Source organism: Aulostomus chinensis, chromosome 3, assembly GCF_037954235.1.
Source record: "Aulostomus chinensis isolate RoL2024-O1b breed Wild chromosome 3, RoL_Achi_v1.0, whole genome shotgun sequence".
NCBI classification, from domain to species: Eukaryota; Metazoa; Chordata; class Actinopteri; order Syngnathiformes; family Aulostomidae; genus Aulostomus; species Aulostomus chinensis.
Window position 1 is genome coordinate 7203125 of NC_141322.1, and position 26301 is coordinate 7229425.

The following is a 26301-nucleotide window of genomic DNA, read 5'->3' on the forward strand; positions in this document are numbered from 1 at the left end:
ACATGGCAGGGAGACCCCTGGAAGAGGGATGTCCCACTCACGCACTTTGGTCCAGGTCGAGTGCTGATCGCTTGATAGAGACAAATAGCTATGGCCATTAAAGGTGGCCCTGCAAGAGACACATGTTATTTTCTTAAGTGAAGTAATATTAGTTTGGGTCTCAGAGTCAGGCTTGCCCGTGATGGCTCCACAAGGAAAGAAGATTTGTCTTGTAACACAGGAGGTCCAGGCACAACACTTACTGGCAAAAAACTTGAATGCATACAGGTTGAATTTTGGGGCTTAGATGAGATAATGTTGTGGAAATTACCTAAGGAGAAGACAAGCTTTCATTCTCCCTGTATATTTTGATAGTGGTGCTTGACCGCTCATCAAATGTGGGTCCAAAATTCAAATCATCACATTCACCTTGGCAGCTTTCAGGTACCAGAAGCCACTGTAGCTTGAAATTCTGAACTGTTTTTGATCATAAAAGATCTTACCACAGTGCAAGCGTAACACGAGCTGGAAGCAACTGCATTTTGTAGTGTACACTATGGGTCCACAGTGGCAGTCACTGTTTGAGATCAATCATAAATATGAAGGATGTCTGACTAAAGCTGAGATGTTTGACCTCATAAACTTGTTTGCATTCCTCTTTGACTTCTCAAATTATTTCACGTTTTTTTCTCACATGAAGAGATGAGAATGCCAGTCCTTTACAGCTGTAACCAGCCTAGGTAGCTGTACATTTACGCACAACCAATGTAAGTCATGATGATTCGAATACACAATCAGCTGGTAAAGAAAAGATAAAGCAATGATTCACATTGATTGCTTAGGGCATGAATAAATTATGTAAGCTGTTTTTTGTAATGGGATTTGGATGTGATGACAAATGCTTAAGGATCTGGAAATGTTTGACTTTAGTACCTTCGTGTTTGACTCCAACTTCGACTCTTTAAGTGACTGGAAATGTTTGAAAAATTACAGTTTTATGATGTGTTCAGTTAATAAAATTTTGAATTATTGTTTTCACCAGATACATTTTCAGAACCCAATGTGGAGCATAGACATTTTGATGCATCCCATGCAGCCCGATTAGAGTGACAGGCTCCCAGAATTTAGTGGACCTGTGAAGATCACATCTTGAAATAACCCACAGCGAGAGCTCTGTTTGGCTCAGAAGAGTTCTATCCATTCGTCAACCTATTTAAGCATCAGTTTTACATGAAAAATTATGTAAGTAGAACACATACCTGCTAACATTTGCAAGTCTATTCTTGTCCTGAACTTATGTCCACACTAGCTCACTTTATTCTCTAGGGTGTCGTTTAGGTTTCATGTCATATTTACTCATTGACTCCAGAGCTGTAGTAATTTGAATAATATTTAATTAATGGTTAATCGATTAAAATTCTATATACATGTGATAGCTCTGCTAAAACTTGTTGGGTCTAAAGAAGCTGCCCCAACGGCTTAATTCTACAGTAAATGATATGTGCGTGGCTAAACATTGAATTGCAGCATATTATAAATAAACATTAAAAGCATTTAGAGTTGACTTGATATATGTTTTACTTCGGATATGAGAGGATATTATCATGGTCATCAAAATTTGATGAAGGCTGTTAGGATCTATTCTTTTGAAATATGCTTTATTAAATTCTAGACAAAACATTTACATACAAAGAATAAAAGGGTACATTCAACAGATCATTAGAAAGTAAAGCAAATCTACTCCTATTAATGGAGTGCATAGATTCATGCCTATTTGTTCATGCACGCCAAAGCAACATTAGGATTATGAAGTTTGCATTTAATTGTCCTGTGCTGAAGTATTTGGACTAGTCTTAGAGGAATTGCATTGATCTGGTGGCTGCACAGCCATCAAGATGCACGTCAGATCAGGATAAGGCACACACCTGAACTGAGTGTTATATTTTTTTATAACAGGTACAAAATAACAGCATCAACTATAATAAATTATATATATATATATATATATATATATATATATATATATATATAAACCTTCACAATATAGTATAACACCCATATTGTTAGCCTCATAGCATAACTGTCTAAGTAAGGCACAGTTACTCAGAAGCCTTAGGAGAGTAGAGTTAGGCAGATATCTCAATTTGGCCAAAATATGACTGAAGCAATTATGCTATGAGGCTAACGATATTTAAATCAACATTCCTTCCAGCTAAGAATCCTATCCAACACAGTTTCCTTTGTAAGTGCTTCCTTCCTCGTAGCAGTTGTAGTTACTTGGTGCCCTGGAAACGAAGGGAAGCAACTGTGAGCAAGATATAAAGTGACAGGCAACAGAGTACTTGGGATCAGTGTGTCTGATAGAGCTTTTGTGTTCACTAATCCTCTGCTTCAGACTACATACACCTTGTCACTGGGGCATTTCAGTATATACATCACATTCCCAGTGTTACGTCTTCTGAAAAACCTCACCATTTCACAGATCTGGGATACAAAAGTTTTATGTGTGGTATCATCTTCGGCACGAACTCAGGGTTTGGGTTTTACACTAGTGTCAACCAGGTTAGGACCTTTCTGAATTTCTGCATCAGAAACCATTTTCTGCCATCCATCCATCCTTTATTTATCCTGCTAAGAATCATGGGGGGCTGGATTCTATCCCAGCTGTCTTCAGGCGAGAGGCAGGGTTCACCCTGGACAAGTTGCTGGTCCATCACAGGGCCAACACATATAGAAAGACAACCATTCGCACTCATGGTCAATTTAGAGTATCCATCAGCCTAGTTTTCATTTGCATGTCTTTGGACAATGGGAGGAAGCTGGAGTACCCAGAGAGAATCCACGCAGAAAGATCCTGTAACCAAGCCGGGGCTTGAACCCTGAACCTTCTTGCTGTGAAGCGAGAGCGCTAACCACTGCACCACTGTGCCACCTGCTAATTAACCTGATTATGGTAATTGTCAGGGTGTGAGGTCATTCCTTCGGCCTCCATAAACATTGCAAGCAAAATAAATATCCTCACCACTGCACCACTGTGCCACCCTCAAAATAAATATTTGGAAGCTGCAACTTACACATGCTAATGGTAAAGGTGCTAGGTAATTTTCATGCATTTAATACACAAATAGGCTACTTGAAATTGCACAGGCACACTAGTGCTAGGCCAATGCTTCTTAGCATGGTAATGGCATACCACTAATGTTGACGCTTTCTCCTTTGACACGCGATCCACCATCTGGGCATCACAAGTGTTAAATACATGTCAATGTTCAAGCGAGCAAGACAAAAGTGAATTAACTTACTGGAGTGAGTTGACACAATATCTGCCGGAAATTAGCTAGCCAGAGTTTATGCTATTTTGCGCTATCAACTTCAGCTAGCTAGCTAAAGAAATACAAAATGGCTCCGAAGAAAGTGCCTCTTATCAAGGAAATAAAGGACATCAAGAGATCCGACGACTTTTTGGGTGAAGAAATTTCAGCTGTCAGACAGCAACAGAAGAACATCCTGGACCTGGTGGGGGAGATAAAGCTCTGCGGATGCAAAACCTTGGAACAAGAAAAAAAAATTTACTTTCTAGAGAACCGAGTGGCTGATTTGGAACAGTACACTTGGATGAACAACATCACTGTGACCGGGCTACAGACATAACCCTGGTCATATGCCCAAGTGATGACGAGAGGAGAAGGAAAGGAGGAGAGTGAGGATGATGCTAACTCCGTGGAGCAGCAGTTGACAGCATTCCTTAACTCCAAAGGGATCAAAGAAAGAAACAACAACATTGAAGTATGTCAAACTCTTCCCAGGAGAAACAACACAGGAAAACCAGCAATAATAGTTTGATTTGTTAACCGAAAGCACAAAATGGAGCTACTTAAACAAGGGAAAAAGCTAAGAGTATCAGATGTCTTCCTGAATGAACACCTGACACAAAAAAAAAAAGGCAGACATAGCATGAAAAGCCAGACTCCTGAGGAAGCAAGGAAAAAAACAAAATACTTGGACACACAACTGCAAAATATTCATTAAGCTAAAAGGATCTCCAGAAGAGGCTAAGGTCTTGGTCAACCAAGGCATTGAGGAACTGGATAAATTTTGATGACGCAAGGGAAAACTGAACACACCAGACCACCATGACAAGACAACTGGACACCTACACTTATACTGAACACGGCACACAGGATATAGAAAACAGACTGATCTGGAAAATAATCTATTCAGCAGTATTAGCAACAGCTGCAGTTATTACACAGAGAACCAATACAATACAATGATTAAATCAGAACATATCAGTAATTCGCTTCAACAGCAGAAGTCTAAACACCAACTCCCACAGCATCAAGGAATATATCAGTCATTTTAAAACTCATTCAATATAAAAGCTGTATCAGAAACCTGGATCAAAAATGAAAAGGGTTCAGATTTTGAACTAGATGGATATGAATTTCATTATGTCAATAGAAAGATAAAAAGCGGAGGAGGGGTGGCAATATATATATGTATATATATGTATAGATAGAGAGAGAGAGAGAGAGAGAGAGAGAGAGAATAATTTGAAATATAAACGTATTGAAAAAATGACTGTGGACGATTTATTTGAATGCATCACAGTCGAAATATGTTTTGAAAAAATGAAAAATATTTCAGTCAGCTGTATATATAGATTGCCTGGATAAAATATGGAAGTCTTGAGGGACTAGATGGAAAACATATTTCCACAAATTTGACACAAAAGTTTGTGTATATTTGTGGTGATTTTAAAATAGACCCCTTACAGTAAATGCAAAGAAACATTAAATGACAGAAAAGTTTATAAACTCAGTGTGCAGTTTGGGCTTGTATCCAACAATCACAAAACCAAGCAGGATCGCTTCTCACTTTGCCACCTTGATAGATAATATCTTTACCAACATTTTAGAAAACAATACAGAGAGTGGATTCTTATTAACAGACATCAATGACCATCTACCTATTTTCAACATATATTACTGTGATTATAGGAAGAAAAGGAATACCAATAAATATAAATACATAAGAATAAAAACAGAAGAAGCAATGATTGCTCTTAAAAATGTCTTGGAGATACAGTACTGGAATAGAGTTTACAAAGAGAAAGATGTTGATAAAGCACATAAAGAATTACTAAAAATATTCAATCTTTTATAGGATGAAAATGTTCCTATAAAGCAATACATTAATCTACATAAACATACAAGTAGTCCATGGGTCACTAAGGGGCTGCAAAATGCCTGCAAAAAGAAAGATACATTATACTGACAATTTACAAAGAATCAAACTACAGAGGCAGAAGGAAAGTACAAAAAAATATAAAAATAAATTCACAAATATGATGAGGTAACATAGAAAAAGAATACCATAATAAATTATTGGAGACAAATAAAAAATAGCATTAATGGTATATGGGCTGTACTTAATGGTATCCTGAGAAGTGGATCAAAAAATACACACTACCCGGAGCACTACATGGAAAATGACAAGACCGTAGATAACATGGAGGATATGGTGAATGGTTTCAACAATTTCTTGGTAAATGTGGGACCAGAACTAGCATCAAGAATTAAGAAACCTGAGGTAATACAATGTGGGGGTGTATAAGATATATGGGACACAATTCCAAGTACATTTTTTCTCGAAGCAGCTGATGAAGAAGAAATCATAGAGACAGTAAGAAAAATGTACACAGACTGGCATGACATTGACATGACAACAGTAAAGAATGTTATTGAAGAGACTGCATTCCTGCTGGTGGCTATCTAACTATTTAACTTCTCCCTCTAAGATGCAGCCCATCTTATGGAGTTGTTTTCTCTGTTAAAATCGTGCAATAAAACAAATCTCTCATTCACGAGTGTAAAAAATGTAAATATATACAAAAGATACCCCCTTATCTTCTTGATTTTCTATTATTTCTCTATTGTATATTGTTTGTATTACTATTTTTGAGATTGTGTTTAATTTCTATTTAGTTTTTTTTTATGTATATCTTTGATAGGTTACTTCCTCCTTATTTATCCTTACTGTGAAATGGAGCACTGCAATTCAACAATTTCCTGCAAGGGATAAATAAAGATTTCTGGTTCTGATATTGAAATCTCTCACCCTCAATTGCAACTTGTCTTTCTATCAGGTAAATTTCTGAACAAAATGGAAATAGCTAATGTGATACCCCTTTTTAAAGCCAGAGATAGACACTATTTCACAAACTACTGGCCTGTCTCTTTACTCCCAAAATTCTCCAAAATACTTGAAAAACTTTTTACAACCAGATTGGACAAATTAATCGCAAAACATTATCTGTTTACAGACGATTACTGTTGACTCAGAACGGACAGATCAACATCTTTAGCACTAACTGAATTAATAGGAGCATTACAACCGGTATAGACAATAGAATATTAGCAATTGGACTGTTTTATACCTAAAAAAAAAACCTTTGAGACCACTGCTCATACCACATTCATAAATAAACTGGAAAGGGACAGTGCACTTGTGCAAATGGGAGAGCATGATTCAGAATACATGAGCATTATATGAGGGGTATCATAGGGGTCAGTATTGGGACTGAAATTATTCATATTATACATCAATGACATCTGTATAGTGTCAAGATTAATGAAATGTGTTGTATTTGCAGATGACACTAATATTTTTTGTTCAGGTGAGATTTTGCAGCAGGTTTTTTCCATAATCACATTAAAAAAAAAAAGCTAAAACTATGCTTTGATAGAAATAAATTATCATTACACCTAAGCAAAACAAATATTATGCTATTTGGAAGAAGCAAACCTGAATCCAATGTTGAACTGATAATAGATAATATCAAAATAGAAAAAAGTTGTTGAAATAAAATTTCTTGGTGTAATCTTGGACCACAAAATAAGCTTGAAATCTGCAATTTTGGGAAAAACAAGACACATTCTGGATCAGAAATCACTACACACGCTTTTCTGTTCACTCTTTTTACCGTATTTATTATACTGTGTGGAGGTCTGGGGCAACAGCTGTAAAAGCACTCTACAGCCAGTATGCATAATACAGAAAAGAGCAATAAGAACATTAAACACGGCCGGATACAGAGATCACACAAACCCACTGTTTATAAAATCAAGAATGTTGAAATTTATTGATATAGTCAAATTCAAAACAGAAGTAATGATGTATAAGGCAAGTAATAATGTACTGAAATGTTTACAGAAAGGGAGGGAAGTTATACTCGAAGGGGAAACCTAAACTTTAAAGAACAAAAGGTTTGAACAACACTGAAAAGCTTCTGCATGTCGAGGTGTGGGGTGACCTTATGGAACAATTTGGATATTGAGATTAAAAAAAGTAAAAACATCAATCTGTTGAAAAACAAAAAAATATATAAACAAGTATATGGAAGACAAAGTGTGTCAACTATGAGTGTGGGATATAAATAAGAAAAGCATAAAAATGACTGTATTAAAACTGATTAGTATTTGATATATACTGTATTGATGTTAGATATAGATTTTGTATTTATATGTATATTTATGAAGTAAGTAAAAAGTTATGTATCTGTTTAAAGGATTTTTGTGTTGTACAATTTATATTATGTCTATGTTGACACTTACATATCATCGATATATTCATTATATATTATATGTTTGGATGAATGTGACTCTGTCTCTCTATGTTGGCCCTGTGATGGACTGGCGACCTGTCCAGGGTGAACCCTACCTCTCGCCCGTTGACGCTGGGATAGGCTCCAGCCCCCCATGACCCTGAATGTAGGAATAAGCGGAAGACAATGGATGGATGGATGGATTGTATGTTATATTTATATGGGTTACATGTTTTGTAATGCATAAATGTATAAGAGTTTTTGTGTAGATGTTAACGCAGAAAATATGAGTATGAGTCATAACAAAAAAAGTAATAAGGGGTAGGAATTAAAAAATGTTTACCTCTTCCTGCTCCTTTTTTTCAAATGTGTACTGTATAAATCCATCGTCGTCTTCTGCTTATTCCTTACTAGTAAGGGTCGCGGGGGGGCTGGAGCCTATCCCAGCATCAACGGGCGAGAGGCGGGGTACACCCTGGACAGGTCACCAGTCCATTGCAGGGCCAACATACAGAGACGAACAACCAATCACACTCACATTCATACCTACGGTCAATTTAGAGATTCCAATCGGCCTAGTCCCCAATTGCATGTCTTTGGACTGTGGGAAGAAGCCGGAGTACCCGGAGAGAACCCACGCAGGCACAGGGAGAACATGCAAACGCCTCACAGAAAGATCCCGCGCCCGAGCCGGGACTCGAACCCTGAACCTTCTTGCTGTGAGGCCACAGTGCTAACCACTGCACCACCGTGCAGCCCTACTGTATAAATACCTAATACAATTTTTTCTTTGTATATGAATGGCTTTTTTTCTGTATTTATTTTTATATGTCAGTCCTCTGGCATACAAATTCCAGAAATGCAAAGTAAGCTGTCATAGCATGCTAAAGAGCAGGAAGTCATGCTCTGCTGTACTGTACTGAACCCTATAGCATTATAGGTAGTAATTTGTTCTATGTTCAACATAACCTTGCCAGTCAAAGATTTTGAGTGGAACTTGAAGATGAGATATAAGAGGTTATACTGCCTCAAGTGGCAAAAAAATGAAGCCTTGAAGTTTCAGTGCTACTGGGTGACACCTCCCAGGTTGCCATGGTGATAGCTGTCTTGCATTTACAATTATCAAAGAGCCGGCATGCGTAAGCAGTTTTTGAAGTTTCACATACACATACAAAGGGGTGACATGCTGGGGGGCTCTTCATATCAAAACTGTTTGTCCCACTGGTTCCATTTCAAATGTGAAGTGCATCAAGACCTGGAGCAGAGGCGGAGACAGGAAATTTTCTGTGGGTTGGCCAATATGGTTATGTGATAATTTGGCAATGTCTCACTGGAAAATATAGGGGTACTTAGGGCGCCTAAACTACAACATCTCCACAATATTTGGAATGCAGGTAATGGTGGAAAAGATTATATCATATTCAGTCTATCTTACAGTTTCCTTATTCCTGCAAGTAATGTAACAATACACAATACAAATGTAGCACAATATACTGTACAGACAACTGTACTGCTTACTGTATCGAGGGGACTCGAGTTGGGAGATGTTCAACTCTGCCTGTAGTGATCACTATGAGCTCATTCTCTTGACAGTTGGTTATAGTATAGTTATATTAGTTTTATATAGTTAGGATGACTTCACTATTGCATAAAGAAGTTAGACAATGCCTACATTTTTATCTAATTTGTTCTTGTTAGTGAGCTTGCTAGCATCGAAACGCGAATCTCCCCGCTGATATAACTTACCTGTTGCGTGACTCCGGTCGTGTCTCCAGCACTCTGGATGTACCCCAAGTATCTATATTGCACCTAAAAATGAAACAATGTGTACACAGGATGTGCATGCATCTAACGTGTCAGTAGTCCCGTCGCAGTGCAGCAAAGGTTCCGCATGTGGGACAGTAGTGACAGCAGTGATGCATCGTTTTGGGATCAGGCCATGGTGGCCAATAGGGTGGCATGTGGAGGCCACGGCCACCCCATGCCTTCGCCATTGACCTGGAGGTATGAAAGGTTGTCTTTTATATTTGTTATAGATGGAAAATGACAACAGGATGGGTTCTTAAAAAAAAGAAGGGCTTTTGTAATCTGCTGAATCTCCTGCAGAAAAATAAGGTGGGAGTCAAGGGGATAGCTGCAGGTTTCTCCTATAACGCCTGTTACAAAAAAAATGTAAAAACGCTGTGACTTACTGAGTGAATATAGCTAGCTATTTTGACCAAAAAGTACTGTTTCTAGATCTGTGGGAGGAAATTATATTTTAAAAGTGTACACTGTGGCTCTGAAGAGAAAATGTTTAGAGGAATTTCACCCCCTATCCGCTCTGGCGATGACATTACTCATCTGACACACTCTACCCTATATACAGCCATTGTAAAAGTAGAGATTCTCCCAAACCTCCCTCAAACTTAAGTTGTTGTTGTTGTGAAAAACAGGCAGAATAAATAGTAATAATGAAGAAAAATAAACTCAAAGATTTCCCCCTGATAAATATGAAAAGGGCTTGGGACCTGGCACATCAGTCTTGTTCATGCAGCACTAACTGTATGTTCAAGTATAAAAAGTACGAGAAGTATAAACAGGGTCATTGCTTCGGTTCCTGCTTCCCCCTGAGATTGTGTTGAAGTGTCCTTCAGCAATTTACTGAACCCCTCATTGTTCCTAATGAGCACCTGGTGTAGCTGCCAAGGGAACACACACACACACACACACACACAAACACACCCACTCAGACAGTTGTTAGTAGAATGAAAACAATCATCAGTCTGATCATTATAAGGATCTCTAAACTCTAGGTTGTCCATGTGTTCTCACTAGGGAGGGAAAATTCCAATCCGCTGGACAGCTCCAGAAGCCATCGCCTATAGGAAGTTCTCCTCCTCCAGTGATGTGTGGAGCTATGGAGTGGTCATGTGGGAAGTGATGTCCTATGGTGAACGTCCGTACTGGAACTTGACCAACAGAGACGTGAGCTCTGGTTTCTACTTGTAACCTACTGCTGATGTGTGTTTATAGCAGGTTCTGGAGTCTTACTGACCTTCTGCTGTGCATGGACAGGTGATCAAATCAGTGGAGGAGGGCTATAGGCTGCCTGCTCCAATGGGCTGCCCTGCTGCTCTACACACACTCATGCTGGACTGCTGGCAGAAGGATCGCAATGAGAGGCCACGCTTTTGCCAGATAGTCACCGTTCTTGACAAGCTAATCCGCAACCCAGAGAACCTGAAGTCAATGGGCACACTCTGCAGGTGACTGGGCTTCTGATCTTTTTCTGTGGCACCAACACTGGTGCATTATGTCATCACTGAGGATTTATTTGATTTAATTTGGACAGACTGTTCACCAGCATTTAATCAAATATTGGTTCATGTGATGAGTGGATTAAGCAGCAAATCAAAGCCTGCAAGGAACTGAGAAGATGAACTCGTGGACAATTTATGGTGACAGACTGTTAGACTACTGAGTATGTCCTTGTGTGGGAGGCAGAGTAAATCCAATCTCATCCCGCTGCTATCAAACATGAGCGCGGTGGGATAAAGTAGCAGCCTGAAGTTTCCCCCAAAGTTGTCTGGCAGATGAAGTGAGCGGTCACGTTTGCTCATCTCTGATAGACACATTGTGTGCTGAGTAAAAGTCCAGCTGTGTTATTGACGAGGATCTGTGGGGATTCTGGGAGCACGTTTTAGAGGAAACCCTGGCTCAGCCTGGATCTGTGTCAATTGCTCTGTTCAGATCACAGGTCTTTTGAAGCAGTGGTGGGAATGGCAGGTAAATATATCTAGAGCTGCCACTTCTTTCATATCATTTCTCCATCTGTTGTTAATTTTCCGCCCCACTTAACAACACATACGAAAATCACTTTTTAAACCTGACCCTTCTCTCTTTTACGTACAGACCCCTTGTTGTCAGACTTTCTCCAACTGATATTTTTGTTGTTCCGTCTGTCTCTGTGTTGGCCACAGTTTAAGCAGTCCTCCACTGATGGACAGAGCCACCCCTGACCTCAGTAGCTGTAACTCAGTAGATGACTGGCTTGACACCATAAAGATGAGCCGCTACAAGGAGCACTTTGCAGCAGGGGGGTACCACACCCTGGGACATGTCGTCGTCATGAGCCAAGGGTAAGGACTGACTGTGATGGTGAGTGATAATATACACTCAAGGATTATATTTGAACCATTTAGCACATTTGGCTTCAGCACACAGGTGTCAATTAAAATTATCCATGTAAATCTGATTAAATATATTACCTTACATAAGCATAGCTTTGAACAGTCAAAGACTACCTTCTTGTAAGGTGTTATTTTATTTAGACCTTGAATATTTTGCAGATCAATACTGATGGAATAATTTGTTGACAGAAATCAAAAAAAGTGTCACCACTGGGCTTCTTAAACATTAAAGGGTGGTCACCATTTTTGTTGTGTCATGTTAATGTCTAACAATGAGCATGGTATTAAAATCCAGAAATCTTACAGTTCATCAACAAATGTGACAAAATCATTTTGTGTTCACATGTGCATAGAAAGGACAGGATTCACTGATAGCCAACACATTTATAAAACATAAAACATACACATTTGAATTGTGAACCCAGCTTGACTTGTGCAACTCATTCACTTTAATTAATTATGACCACCCTCTGATGGTCTGTGAAGACACTCAATTATATAGCATGGGATCACAACTTTCAAAGCTATGGCACAAACCATTTTACACAGGTTGCACCACTATTGTTACTGTTGCAACAAACTGGTGCAGTGATTGTTTCACACAAGAATTTGGTCCATTTGTTCTGACAACATTTGGAAAGTTGGAAGAACTGCGGAGTAAAATTGCTGAGCCACATTCATGGTACACATGGTCTGCCAACTGTTAATCGAATCATCCATCCATCTTCATCTTCCGCTTATTCCTTACTAGTAAGGGTCACGGGGGGGCTGGAGCCTATCCCAGCATCTATGGGCGAGAGGCGGGGTTCACCCTGGACAGGTCGCCAGTCCATTGCAGGGCCAACATACAGAGATGAACAACCGTTCACACTCACATTCATACCTACGGTCAATTTAGAGAATCCAATCAGCCTAGTCCCCAAATTGCATGTCTTTGGACGGTGGGAGGAAGCCGGAGTACCCGGAGAGAACCCACGCAGGCACGGGGAGAACATGGAGACTCACACAGAAAGATCCCACGCCCGAGCCAGGACTCGAACCCGGAACCTTCTTGCTGTGAGGCCACAGTGCTACCCACTGCACCACCGTGCAGCCCTTAATCGAATCATGAAAAAAAAATTAAAAATATGAATGTTCATGCTCAGTATGGATCCTCTTGGCAAGTGCAGGAATGTCTACAAACAAACACACTCCATCTAGAGTGAAATGCACAGAACCTGGTTATGATTAGCTTCATGTGGAATGGGTCAGACTTGTTTAGTGAGAGCTTAAATGTGTGTAAGAGAGAAACAGACAAACAATGAATGATCAAATTGAGTTAATTGCATAATTGTATTTTTAAGATTATTTGGAAATAAATCACGTATTCATCTGCTTAAAATGTAAATAAAATCTTATTTTTAAGTTTGTAATACACTATTCAACATGGAACAATTAAGATTAATTTATGAAAATATATCTTCATTTATGAAGACAAAACAATGAAAAACCATTGCTGAAATATTCACATAGCAAGTTCATACCCCGCATCCATCATTAGTAATGTTTAGATGTACAGTTCTAGTAGGACCATTGTAAGAAAATAAAGTATGTTAAAATCAAAGCCATCTGTAAAAATACAGAAGCTCTATGACTAACAAATACAGCAAACAAAAAGGAATGAGTTCAGGAAAGGAAATAAGTTTGTGCGTGGCAAATACTACCGCAAAGTTGTGCAAAATCAAATGCAAGATTGTTGGGGTCCTTCTCCTGCCTGTAGAAACTAAAGGCTCACTGGAATGTTCTGGAGTGCACTTAAGTAAATTTCAGAGCTTTTTTCAGCTTTAACATACAGGAGTGGACCCCATTGATCCTACCACGATGAGAAACAGCATGGACTGTGCTCAGCACCAATCCACATCTTACTTACTGGGGAGATCAAGCAGAGTGAGACAGAGGTCTGCACATTGTCAAGAAGCATAAGTGGGTCAATTTGTGTGCTTTGTTTGATATATGTTACACACATTTGCCATTTTCAGCCAAAGCAGCTATCATCTACAACTATAAAGCAGAGGCCTGCTCTGAGAGCAAAGACAATCAACAGGTGTGTAACAGATTCCTTAGAGCCACATGATGATATTGGAGTCAATGAATGAGACTTCTATCTCCACAGATTTGTAACAGTACCAGTGCATATATTAGTGAGGACCGGCAGATTTTATCATGTGTGCTGCAAACAAGTACCATTTATACCTCACATTTTGACATTTTTAATAGACTTATTGTAACCATCAGATTGTTTTAAATGATCAATGTTGTTATTGCTACATGGAACCATTTAATACGGGCACTGCTAGAAAAAGACAGGTGTGAGCATGCAGTCTCAGAATATGTACCACTATATATAATGCTTTATATTCTGTCAAGTGACCTGTGAGCAAGGCTCGTGCTCATCAGTCCAGTGTGTAGAACCAAGGACAAACAAACCTAAACCCATTAAACAAAGGAAATTAATATATACTCGCTTGTATTAATTGATGGCAAAAGTGGCCATCTGCAGTGATATAGAAAAATAAAGATGCATCATCAAATCATAACAGTGACAGGTTCATCATAAGACCTATTAGTCTGCCAATATTTTCTGATCTTTGTGATAAATGTGGCTCAAGAGGTAAAGCACCCCTTATATCTATGAATGTGACTGTGAAAGGGTGAACAAGAGGCAATATTGTAAAGTGCTCTAAGAACCATTAAGACAGAAGAGACAGCCTCATGCTGTTCTCGTAAATGTGTAAGCTGCTCTGGTCATCCATCTATGATCTATACAGTTTATCCTCTATAAGGTAACAGGGAGCTGCAGCCAATCCCAGCTGACATATCCCAGTTTCTGCTTTGCAGTTTTTTGATCTGTGTCAAGCTTCTGTGGGTGAATGCTCAGATTAATGCTTCATGCAGTCATGTATTTCACTGAAGGACTGCCAGGGAGGGATAATGCCATTTGAGTTATGGAATAAGAAATCAAGGCACGGAGTGTTGTATGCTTTGAAGATGAGTGAAATTCTGAATATGAGGCAAGTTTTTGAGTATCATTAAACAGCAAACAGTATCAAAGATGTATCCAAATAAATTAATTAGGAATAACAGTCATGTCTCCAGTATAATGCATGCAAATATGAATGAATATGATCTCCAAAAAAATGACAGCAACAGCATGCCTGTGTGTGTACACAGAGACATCCAGAGGCTCGGTGTGACTCTGATGGGCCATCAGAAGAAGATTATGACCAGCGTCCAACTGATGAGAGCGCAGCTCCTCAACAAGAGTGTTCCCTCAGTGCACGTATAACTGAGGTTCTCTAGACGCCCATGAGAGGGACTCCACAGGAAACGCGCGGATAAGATTCTAGGGAGAAGAAGATATTTCGGAACTCTACAAGACTTTTTTTCCTCAAAAGGTTGATGAGCAAAACTTGAAAGATTATCTGGAGCAAGTAAACATGGCCTCTGTGGGACAAGTCTGAACTTTCTTTTGTTTTCTATCTGATTACATGCTCTGAGTTTAAATGTCTTGTTTATACATGGAAAGACTGCCTTAATTACCACAACTGATAAGATGAATTATAAGAAAAATTTGGATGATTTTATTAATTTTCAATTCATGTGAGTACTACAATATACTAAACCAGGCAAGAGAAAAAATGGTTCTCATCCCAGGTCTTCAAATATGCCCTCGGTACCAATATAGCAAGTAACCACTGTCGAGCATCTGTATGAGACAGCAGCCATCTAGAGACTCTGGTGTAAAGCCAGTCATTGGAGCTGAATGACCGTCCATATGTGTTGGCACTAATCCTTGACAAAAGTTCATGTTTGAACTCCAACATGATCTTCCCTAAAGATTTGTTTTTTTGTGGATTATTGGCTGAATGAACCTCGTGACTTCACACCCAACATTTAAAGCTTTGACTCATTGTTCTATGTAAATGAGAAAGTTATGTTTTTAAATTGGAATTGAATGACTTGTCTAACGTACACTTCCATGCTTTATATTGACATCGAAGTCTGTGTGAGCCATATTGACGGGACTAATTTATACTGCAGTTGAAATGCTGCAGTGTCTCATACAGTCGATGATGGAAGACTGTGAGAAAGCTTGGAGCATTATTTGACATCATGGGATGAAAAAATGTCAAAGAATATGGAGTGATGTAGTGGTGGAGCCTGGGATCCTTTCAAATGTTTTTCACTGACACTTGCTACTTCTCAACAGCTGGAGGAAAATGAGGCCTAGACTGAGGCTTGGAGTAGAACGTATAGGGCTCACCCGAGGTGCCAGATCATCTCCACAGTGGAGGAGACCTCTTTCACCCCAGGCTATTAATACCAACAACAGGCATGTTTGTTCACCATCAAACCTTGAAGAATGACCCCAGTAGGGCCTACCAAGCCTCTGCCCAGTGTAAAGATATGTGTGGCACTCTACAATCTCTCTTTGATGCAGAGGCCTTGTAGCTGTGTCACAAAACTCTGGAGTTAATAATGTTCTGGTTCAAAAATATGACATCAATAATTATTCATACACAGTAACAAAGAAGAAGTAAAATAATAGGGTCTTCGCCCAGAAGTACCTTCTGGCTCAGGCCCTAATAAATTCTGCTCACTGAGATTCAAAGTAGTTTAGACTGTTACAGTCTATTAGAGGTCATGCAGAAGTCTATATTGCAACTACACATAATTATACATCATACATTTCTCATTATTTCAAGTGTTCTGTGAAACACACTGCTATGAAATGCCATTCAGTCCGGTTTAAGTGTGTTCTAAACCCTTTTCAGGTGTGAGTATGAACATGAAGAATAAAGATCATCTATAGTTTTGAATTGCCCCTTGGTGACAAATGAAGTGCTTTGAATTAAATGAAAAGTAAAGAGCATTGTGACTTGTAAGATAGGCTAGTGGAGGATATTGCCAATCTAAAGTCACTTGCAATTTTATCAAGGTTATCAAAATACAACTACAACACATTCAAATAGAGCAGCATTGTGATTCATCCTCCCTTTGTTCAGTTTTTCAGATGTGTCTATAAGAAAGGTTATTTGTTGCTGGTTTTAGAACTCTACTTGGTAACTGGGCTGTACAGCTAAAGCTGTCCTCAAATATTGTCCATATCAATGATTGTTAGGAAAATATGAGGAACACCTCTTAGTATAGCCCGGTACATTTGAACAGCACCACAAATCCCTATAATAACCATAGAAATAAACAATCATCTTGACCTTTAAATTAACAACTGAGTGTACTTCAGTTCCTCTGATTTTATATTGCTTACAACATATTTTCAGATGCTCTTTGAAATATTACAATTTATATTTCTCAATTCTATATGCTGATGACACAAACACATTTGGCTCAAAATTTGGCTAAATTCTCAATACGGAAAGTTCACTGGTGGGCAAAATAAATATCAAATCAGTTTAATGTTTAAGCTATAGTAGGTGGATGGCAGCTGGTGTTAATTCCTTCGATAGCCACATGCTAACATTAGCTTATACATTACCAGGTGTGTAAGCTAGCTGAATTCTTATAAGCCAAACAGACACAGATTTGTTAGCTAATTGCAGAAAGATTAAGTCATGTGAGTTTCTTTGAAAATATCAACAGAAATTCAGCCCATAATGTATTTCTGTGAAGAGTTCTTTGGGACCATCATCATTTGAGATAGTCTATGCATCCAACTTGACAGCTAGAGCCCCCCAAGTATCTATTCTTTGTTATCCAAATGAATTTAGATGATGTTGAGACCAATTTAAGTGTAATTAACAAACTTGGGTAGCTTATGGCAACTTTTTTTTATATATTTCCCTAAATATTCCTGAAAAATCCTTAAAAATTACATTCACATAATAATTATGATATTAATATACTCTTTTTAGCTTTCAACCTAAATTGGGCATATGTTAAAGCAGACCATTCAATATACTGAGGTTGTTTCAACATCTTGCAAGAGGAGTTACTTTTAGTCGCTATCATATTTGAGATTAATATCAGCAGTACTACAGTTCAGCGCAATAACTCTGAGCCCCAGATGACATGTCCAAGTACAGAGAATAAAGAACACATAAGATCGTAGACTGTAAAATAAAGTGTTACTTCTGACTAAGTACGATAAGCAACACTCTTTGCCTCACCGCCAATGAAAAGGTGAAGAACTTGTAAGTAGAATGTTTATATCCCACTCAAAACCTACATAATCTGCTCATTTATCCCCCTTAGTGCCATCAAGAGAATGTCTTTTTATGTACCTTGGCTGGTTCTCCTCTCGACGGCTGATGTCAGTTTTTATTAGAGAAGAGCCTAATGATACTTAGGGAATATGTATTAGAGAGGTTGTGGGGTTCGAGATATTTCCTTTGTTCGTTAGGTGCTTTTGAAGGCACTGGACTGAAAACCCCATATTTGATAAAAGTTTGAATATGTTTTTTTAGATGAACTGATTTTTAATGTATAGTTCAGTCACTGGAAGGAAGGAAATACCAGATTTATTCACATTTTATTATTTATTCATCCTCATTTATTTTTCAAATGATACAATGCTGAGAGGTTTATTTATAGTTGACAAATAATCATTCTTGCTAATAATAAATCATCAATGTGCAAACTGTCCATAAATACACAATAAAGGAACGTTTGTCTGTGTGTGACTGCAACAGTGAGTTTTCATATTACAATGTCTGTTTTGTGATTATCAGTTAGGTTTTCTACAATGTAAACTTGGAGACGATTTTGTCTTTTGGAAAAGATTTTGTTCTATCTGTTGTGTGTGTGTGTGTGTGTGTGTGTGTGTGTGTGTGTGTGTGTGTGTGTGTGTGTGTGTGCACGTGCGTGTTCATGGTAGTGGGGGTTGTACTGCTGGAAATATAGGACCTCCAAAGTTGAGTCTGAGAGAGCAGACTGTCGTACACCTCTGTGATATCACATTTCCTCTAAAGGTTATCTGGAGCAGAGGAATGACATAAATTTTACTTGATTATAAACTACTCCTCATGGAGTGAAGAGGATGAGCTGGACGAGACATCTCTGCAGAGATCGCTGCAAGGTCCACTGCACTCAGTATAGTCCCAGCATGTCCTCCTCCAGTGCCAATGAGTGCACCTTGGTCATGAACAAATTACAGGTAGATTAAGTGCTTCAGCATTTTTTAAAATTTGTATGTCAAATGAAAGAAGTGAATTCACTGCTCAATATTCTAAATGTGTGTTTTTATAGTTGTAAAGACTAAAATATTAAACAGGAGAACCATTGCTCGATAACTCAACAATACATGTCATGTGGCAAATAGGAAATCCTTCTGACCTATAAATACTTCTGAGACAACTAGGACAGTCAAAATAATAAATATGCCTTGATTTCTTAAAAAGGTCCATGGCATTAATCAAAGAGAATGATCAAACATTTAAAAATCTCTATGAAAGTGGAGAAAATCCTGCATCTGCCTCCAATTTGGAGTCTCTCTGAAATTTATTTAATAATTACGGGAGACACAAATGGGATCAATAGTCCAATGTAACTTTGTATAACATTATTAACAAAGCAATATTCAACTGAACAAGACAACACTATCAGAATCAATTGAATTGACAATATACAGGTGCTGGTCATATCATTAGAATATCGTGACAAAGTTGATTTATTTCAGTAATTCCATTCAAAAAGTGAAACTTGTATATTATATTCATTGATTCCACACAGACTGATTTATTTCAAGTGTTTATTTCTTTTAATTTTGATGATTAGAACTGACAACTAAGGAAAATCCCAAACTCAGTATCTCAGAAAATTAGAATATTACAAAAGACCAATACAAAAAAAAGGATTTTTAGAAATGTTGGCCAACTGAAAAGTACGAACATAAAGTATGAGCATGTACAGCACCTCAGTACTTATTTGGGGCTCCTTTTGCCTGAATTACTGCAGCAGTGCAGCATGGCATTGAGTCGATCAGGCTGTGGCACTGCTCAGGTGGTATGAGAGCCCAGGTTTCTCTGATAGTGGCCTTCAGCTTTTCTGCATTGTTGGGTCTGGTGTGTTGCATCTTCCTCTTCACAATACCCCATAGATTTTCCATGGGGTTAAGGTCAGGCGAGTTTGCTGGCCAATTAAGAACAGGGATACCATGGTTCTTGAACCAGGTACTAGTAGCTTTGGCACTGTGTGCAGGTGCCAAGTCCTGTTGGAAAATTAAATCTGCATCTCCATGAAGTTGGTCAGCAGCAGGAAGCATGAAGTGCTCTACAACTTCCTGATTGAGGGCTGCGTTGACCTTGGACCTTAGAAAACACAGTTGACCAACACCAGCAGATGACATGGCACCCTAAACCATCATGGACTGTGGAAACTTTACCCTGGACCTCAAGCAACATGGATTCTGTGCCTCTCCTCTCTTCCTCCAGACTCTGGGACCTTTATTTCCAAAGGAAATGCAAAATTTACTTTAATCAGAGAACATACTTTGGACCACTCAGCAGCAGTTCAGTCCTTTTTGTCTTCAGCCCCAGCAAGACGCTTCTTACGCTGTCTCTTGTTCAAGAGTGGCTTGACACAAGGAATGTGACAGCTGAAACCCATGTCTTGCGTACGTCTGTGCGTGGTGGTTCTTGAAGTTCTGACTCCAGCTCCAGTCCACTCTTTGTGAATCTCCCCCACATTTATGAATGGATTTTATTTAACAATCTTCTCCAGGGTGCGGTTATCCCTATTGCTTGTACACTTTTTTCTACCACCACTTTTCCTTCTCTTTGACTTTCTATTAATGTGCCTGGACACAGAGCTCTGTGAACAGCCAGCCTCTTTAGCAATGACCTTTTGTGTCTTGTCCTCCTTGTGCAAGGTGTCAATGGTCATCTTTTAGACAACTGTTCAGTCAGCAGTCTTTCCCATGATTGTATAGCCTACAGAACTAGACTGACAGACCATTTAAAGGCCTTTGCAGGTGTTTTGAGTTATTTAGCTGATTAGAGTGTGGCACCAGGTGTCTTCAATATTGAAACTTTTTACAATATTCTAATTTTCCGAGATACTGTATTTTGGGATTTTCCTTAGTTGTCAGTTATAATCATCAAAATTAAAAGAAATAAACACTTGAAATAAATCAGCCTGTGTGGAATGAATGTATACATCATACAAGTTTCACTTTTTGAATGGAATTACTGAAATAAAACAACTTTTTCATGATATTCTAATTATATGACCAGCACCTGTATAATACCAGTCGGTAATCTAAATCAACAGAAGATTTACTGTACAGAAAAAAAAGGTACGTATCCACGAGAAAAGAAGATAGGGTATTTCATTTCCTCCTCAGATATAGCCCTGCTGTGACAGAACTCCCTAACTGAAAACACATGGGTTCCTTTAGTAACAAGGTGTGGTGGGGGACTAGTAAGGACAATCTTAAACGAGGAACATGTTCACATCTTGCAAGGTCAAAAAGTGATGCTCTAAAATATCAATGTGTGTCGCTTTCTCACTGCTCACACATTTTCTTGGAATGATTGGTACCTGATGCAGCAGCCTTTCAAAGAACTCTAATACAACCCTCACATGTCCATCAGACACATGCTGCTTTTCACACCATGTAGCAGAAGAGTCCAAACAAGGAGGTAGGCTGGGGTGGCAACTGTTATAACTGAAATCATTATCTGTTAAGTTCATTTTGAAACTTCAGACTGCTATATCTACTCCAGCTTCTGGTGACCAGATGTTCAACTCTCACAAGCACATTGGCCCCAGGCAGGGCCACCAAGCTGGTACCCACACTGCAAAATCATCACAAAATCTACTGCTGTATCAGATGTCTCTGTCATGGTTAAACATAACTGTCCTGGTGCACAAATACTGGAGAGTGTAGACCAAGTAACAATCAATCCAGCCTCCACTGTGTGACACTGAAAGACATCAGTGACATTAGCATTCAGCTTGGAAGTGTCAACATAAGCTGCAGAATGTGAACTATTCTGCTGAGTATTGAAGCTTTGTTGTGATGGTGTGTGTGAGGTGTCTAGGAGGTGCATCTCAGACCTGAACACAACTTCAGTGCCACACAGATATGCAGTTTGAAAGGACACTTGAGTACACCAATAGTAGGTCACCAGTAGCAGCTTTCCACAGTGACCAAGAAAAACTGCTCTGCTTATTTGCTCTGAGCTAAAGACAATTCATCTAGAACTCATCTCTTTGTGTGATTAGCAATCAATCAGAACTTTGTGGCACCATAACAGTCACTTTGCAGGACTCAGGTTGAAAACAATTGACTTTGACTTCCTTAATACTCATTGGTGAGTTTTGAAGTAAATTGCTTTATTTCTGGGAGAATGAATGCTGACCCAGCTCTCATTTAGAGTGAAGCCTGAATAGGGAAGGGCCTGATGAATCTGCGCCTTAGTAATTGTCCTTTACCTCACCTTAGGAGTGCTGTTAGGAGATAATCCTCTCCTTGGTGAAACAAGAGCCAACGCATCATCATTAATCTCATTACTAAGGCCGTGTTGCTTTGTTGCCTCCGAGTCCCACGACCAATTATCAGCCACAGCCCAATCCCCGTGGCAACACTAAGTCCCGCCCATCACTACAGGCCATCTCTACTGTCCCCTGATTGACTTCTCAGAGAGCAGCAATGATAACTTTGTATTTGTATCAGACGCCCTCTAAGCTTGGATATACCCATGTCCTTGTGTCCCCCTTATGTCCCAAAATGCAACCAGAACGCAAAGCTGATCACAAGAGCGGGTCTGGCATTCCTTATCACCTCACAGCAAGTCCTCGACAGGAGGCAGCAACAGACAGGGCTGATGGATGTAAATGCTCAGTCATTGTAAACTAACAAGAAAGCAAATTCATTAACAGTTTTCACAAAGGTGTGAATCTCTGCACAGTCATGAAGTCTTTGCGAACAACCTTGGAACAAAGCATGCATGCAGCTCACTGTCTTCTTGCATTTCCACCAGTAGATTTTATCAAGTAAACAATTGGTGCAAGCTGAGTAAGAAGTAGTCACAGGGGATTGGCTTGTCAGTTCACTCTGCTTGCTGCGACACAGGTAACTTTATTTGTGTGTGGTAAGGCTCCCTGAAAGAAAACACGACAAACTATCTCTCAGCTTTGGACAGGAGAAAAAAAAAGGTATGCAAGTTATTTAGCAACTTGATTTGATTGACTCAATTAATGTGCTGCAAGAGTGGAGACAATGGCCCTCATTTATCAAACCAGCGTAGGACTGAAAACAAGTGTAAAACGTGTGTACATTCATTTCTAGGCACGCTGCGGCATTTATCAATTTCAGTGCGAGCTTATTCTGCAATGAAATCTCACAACAAGTCTGAGTTAGTGTACGCACATTTAGATTTGACATGAGGTGACTTGTGGTTCATGGACAGGAGTCAGAGAGTTGTTTTAGCAGCAGATGTCGTGTCACTGATGAAGATGTGTGAATCCTGACAAATCCTTGTGGTAAATATGTAGCCTATTAATTAAAACATAATTTTTAAATATATAATTGCGTACCCAATTTCTCTTTCAATTTGAATTGGAGCGTGGAACGTTGCTTTCATTAGGCATAGGTCGACAAACAATCCCATAATTGAAAGTAATGATTATATCTGTGATGTGATGGATGAAACTTTAGTCAGCCACCTATTTAAACGACAGCTTTGGCTGTGAGATGGTTAAGGCTCAGCGATGGCAGCTCTGACTCTGTTAGAGGACCTTAAAGCACACATCAGCCGGGAGAGGGTTTTTCAGGTCTGCCAAGATTTATTCCAGGAGAGTGATGGGTGGCTCATGAGTCGTTTTTGTCTCCCTTGGCATCGCCTCCTCCTGTTATGCCACAACCTAGAACTCCAATTAAGGAGAGAAACCTGGCCTTCCAACACCATACCTGTGCCAGTGCAGGTGCTATACACCTCGGGGTTTTTGGCCACTGTGTCCTTAAAGTGTGAGATCAGTGATAAGCCTGGAATAACACAGCTGTCGCTCAGCTGAACTATGCCTGCAGTTTTGAGGGCGATCAGTTCCCTCTGCTGAGTATATTCAATTTCTGTATCATGATGCTCAGCAAACTGTCATTAAAAGTGAATTTTATGAGATTTCCCAATGTGATTGATTGCACCCATGTGCATCTGACGCCAGCATCTGTGAATGATTACACATATATCAATTGCAAAAATTACCACTCAGTTAATGTTCAAGTAATCAGCGATGCCAGAATGCGTATTCTGAATATGGTAGCCCGGTGGCCTGGAGGCACGCACGACTCGTTCATTTTTCCAAACAGCAGTGTAGGTACTCGATTACAGGAGGGCGCACTACCTGGTTGGAGTCATCTCATCGGTGAGTTATGCACACAATTATTATTTTAACTGTTGGACACATAGCTCTAACAATTCAATCTGGTTCATTTAGGTCAGACCGTTTCTTCTTGACCGGATTGCAAATAAAACAGTTTTTATTCCTAGTGGGTAAAACTAAGTTGTATCAAATGTTTACCCATCAAATGTTTTATTAACCATCACAGATGTAGAAATTTAAATATTCCATAGTCCGACTGACTGTGGAAACGCTGTTGACCACAGCTGTAATTTCTCTCCACATTGCATGTTTTTTGCCTGGCTTTTATACCTGATTTAAGGCTACCAAACAATACTAAATGGTGCATGTCTACCAGACTCCTGAGTGTCTCCACTTCAGCCTCTGAAATGTTTTTTCTCTGCCGGCTTGCGTCTCTCCATGCTGTAAACTCTGAGGGTGCGGCTTCTAAACCACGCATTGGTGTGGTATGATAATTACGATAGATTTCAGCTGCTGAATTTTATCAACAGCTGCTCGTTCTTACCCTGGGATTGGTGCGATACGAATGTTTCATAAATCTCACGTGAGTCCTGTTGACGCTGATTTCTCCAGTCATGTTTGTGCTGGTTTGTACACTCGTTTGATAAATGAGGGCCAATAAGCCTAAAACCCAGAGTTCTGAATTAGCCTCACCACTGACTGAAAAAGAGTCCATGGAGGCAGTATACTCTGGGCCATAAAATGTTGACTGGGGAAATACAAAAACAACTCTGCTAAAGAAAAATCTGCACGGGACAAACACACACGGGCTTCTTTTGAAATCCTCATTTGCTGAACACAACCAGAGCCCAATTTCAGTACTGGCCTGGTGCTAAGAAAGATCTCTTTTTTTATTATTTTAACTGACATCACAATATTAAATGGAAAATGGTATTGTGACACAATAAGTCTTTAAAAAGTGTTGCACCATTATGTAATTTAAGAACAGCAGTAGGCCACATCTTTATTTAAATAAAATGTTGATTACTGTGCTGTATTATTCTGTAGCTAATCTACTTGTTACTTGGAAGCATGTCAATCTTAAATTAATACACTGGTCTCATAGCATAACACTGGTGTGTGGCTGTTGGCTTTTGCAGCTACAAAGACCAGCCATCATCAGCCTGTCCACTGCAATGGAAACTGAACTAACTGTTGCACCCCCATAAACACTTTTATGTCTGGGGATGTAACATCATCCTGAGACAGTTGAAATGTGAGGAGTGATTCATCACAAGCAGCAGTAAATACAATGGTATAATGCAGGGGAGCCAACGAACAGGACAACAGTTCAGTGCAGGTCACGCCATTTACGCAACAATATTGTAAAGATTAGCAGGAAGGGATCAGGAGACAGTTGTACTACAGCTGGAAAGTCAACATCCTGTGATAGGAGTACACTACACTGTGCAAAAGAATTTAATTAAAATGAAAAAAGGGACAAAATGAGACGGTTCAAAATTAAACACCACACTACAGTACAGTACACTACATGTACAACTACAAACCAAAATCCACATCCAAAGTAAGAGAACTCCCAGCTCCCTGACCACCTGATGATAGGAGGACCCCACCAGCAGCAGCACTACAAATGAAAGAAGACAAAAAATTTAGAGTCTCCACTTTAAATTTAGCGGCATGGTGGTGCAGTAGTTAGCACTGTCACCTCACAGCAAGAATGTTGCGGGTTCGAGTCCCGGTTCGGGCAGGGGATTTTTCTGCGTGGAGTTTGCATGTTCTCATGTCCTGCATGGGTTCTCTCCGGGTACTCCGGCTTCTTCCCACCGTCCAAGGGCATGCAATTGGGGACTAGGCTGATTGATACTCTAAATTGACCGTAGGTGTGAGTGTGAATGGTTGTTTGTCTATATGTGTTGGCCCTGCGATGGACTGGTGACCTGTCCAGGGTGAACCCTGCCTCTTGCCCGTAGCTGCTGGGATAGGCTCCAGCCCCCCAGCGACCCTTAACAGGAATAAGCGGAAGACAATGGATGGATAGATGGATTATATAAATTTATGAAAACCTAAGCAACAGTAGGAATCAATAAGTTTAACGTGTTCTATCTGAAAACAGACAAAGCATTGTTAACCTACTGACATAAGGTACCTACAGAGATGTTTAAGTTTTATTATTTTAAAGTAAGAATTTTACATAGTATTCTTACTTTAAAATGATAAAACTTA

The 26301-nt window shown here is 39.4% G+C and overlaps 1 protein-coding gene across 2 annotated transcripts in view; it reads left to right on the forward strand.

Moving 5' to 3' along the window:
* The window catches only part of epha8 (eph receptor A8), a 135998-nt gene extending 117358 nt beyond the window's left edge, over window positions 1–18640 (forward strand). For both annotated transcript variants that reach the window (XM_086198397.1, XM_086198398.1), the window contains exons 17-20: window positions 10403–10552; window positions 10643–10833; window positions 11548–11706; window positions 14968–18640. In XM_086198397.1, coding sequence (XP_086054523.1) covers window positions 10403–10552; window positions 10643–10833; window positions 11548–11706; window positions 14968–15082 — 615 coding nt within the window. In that variant the 3' untranslated portion in view covers window positions 15083–18640. The remainder of the gene's footprint in view (window positions 1–10402; window positions 10553–10642; window positions 10834–11547; window positions 11707–14967) is intronic.
* The last annotated feature ends 7661 nt before the right edge of the window (window positions 18641–26301 follow it).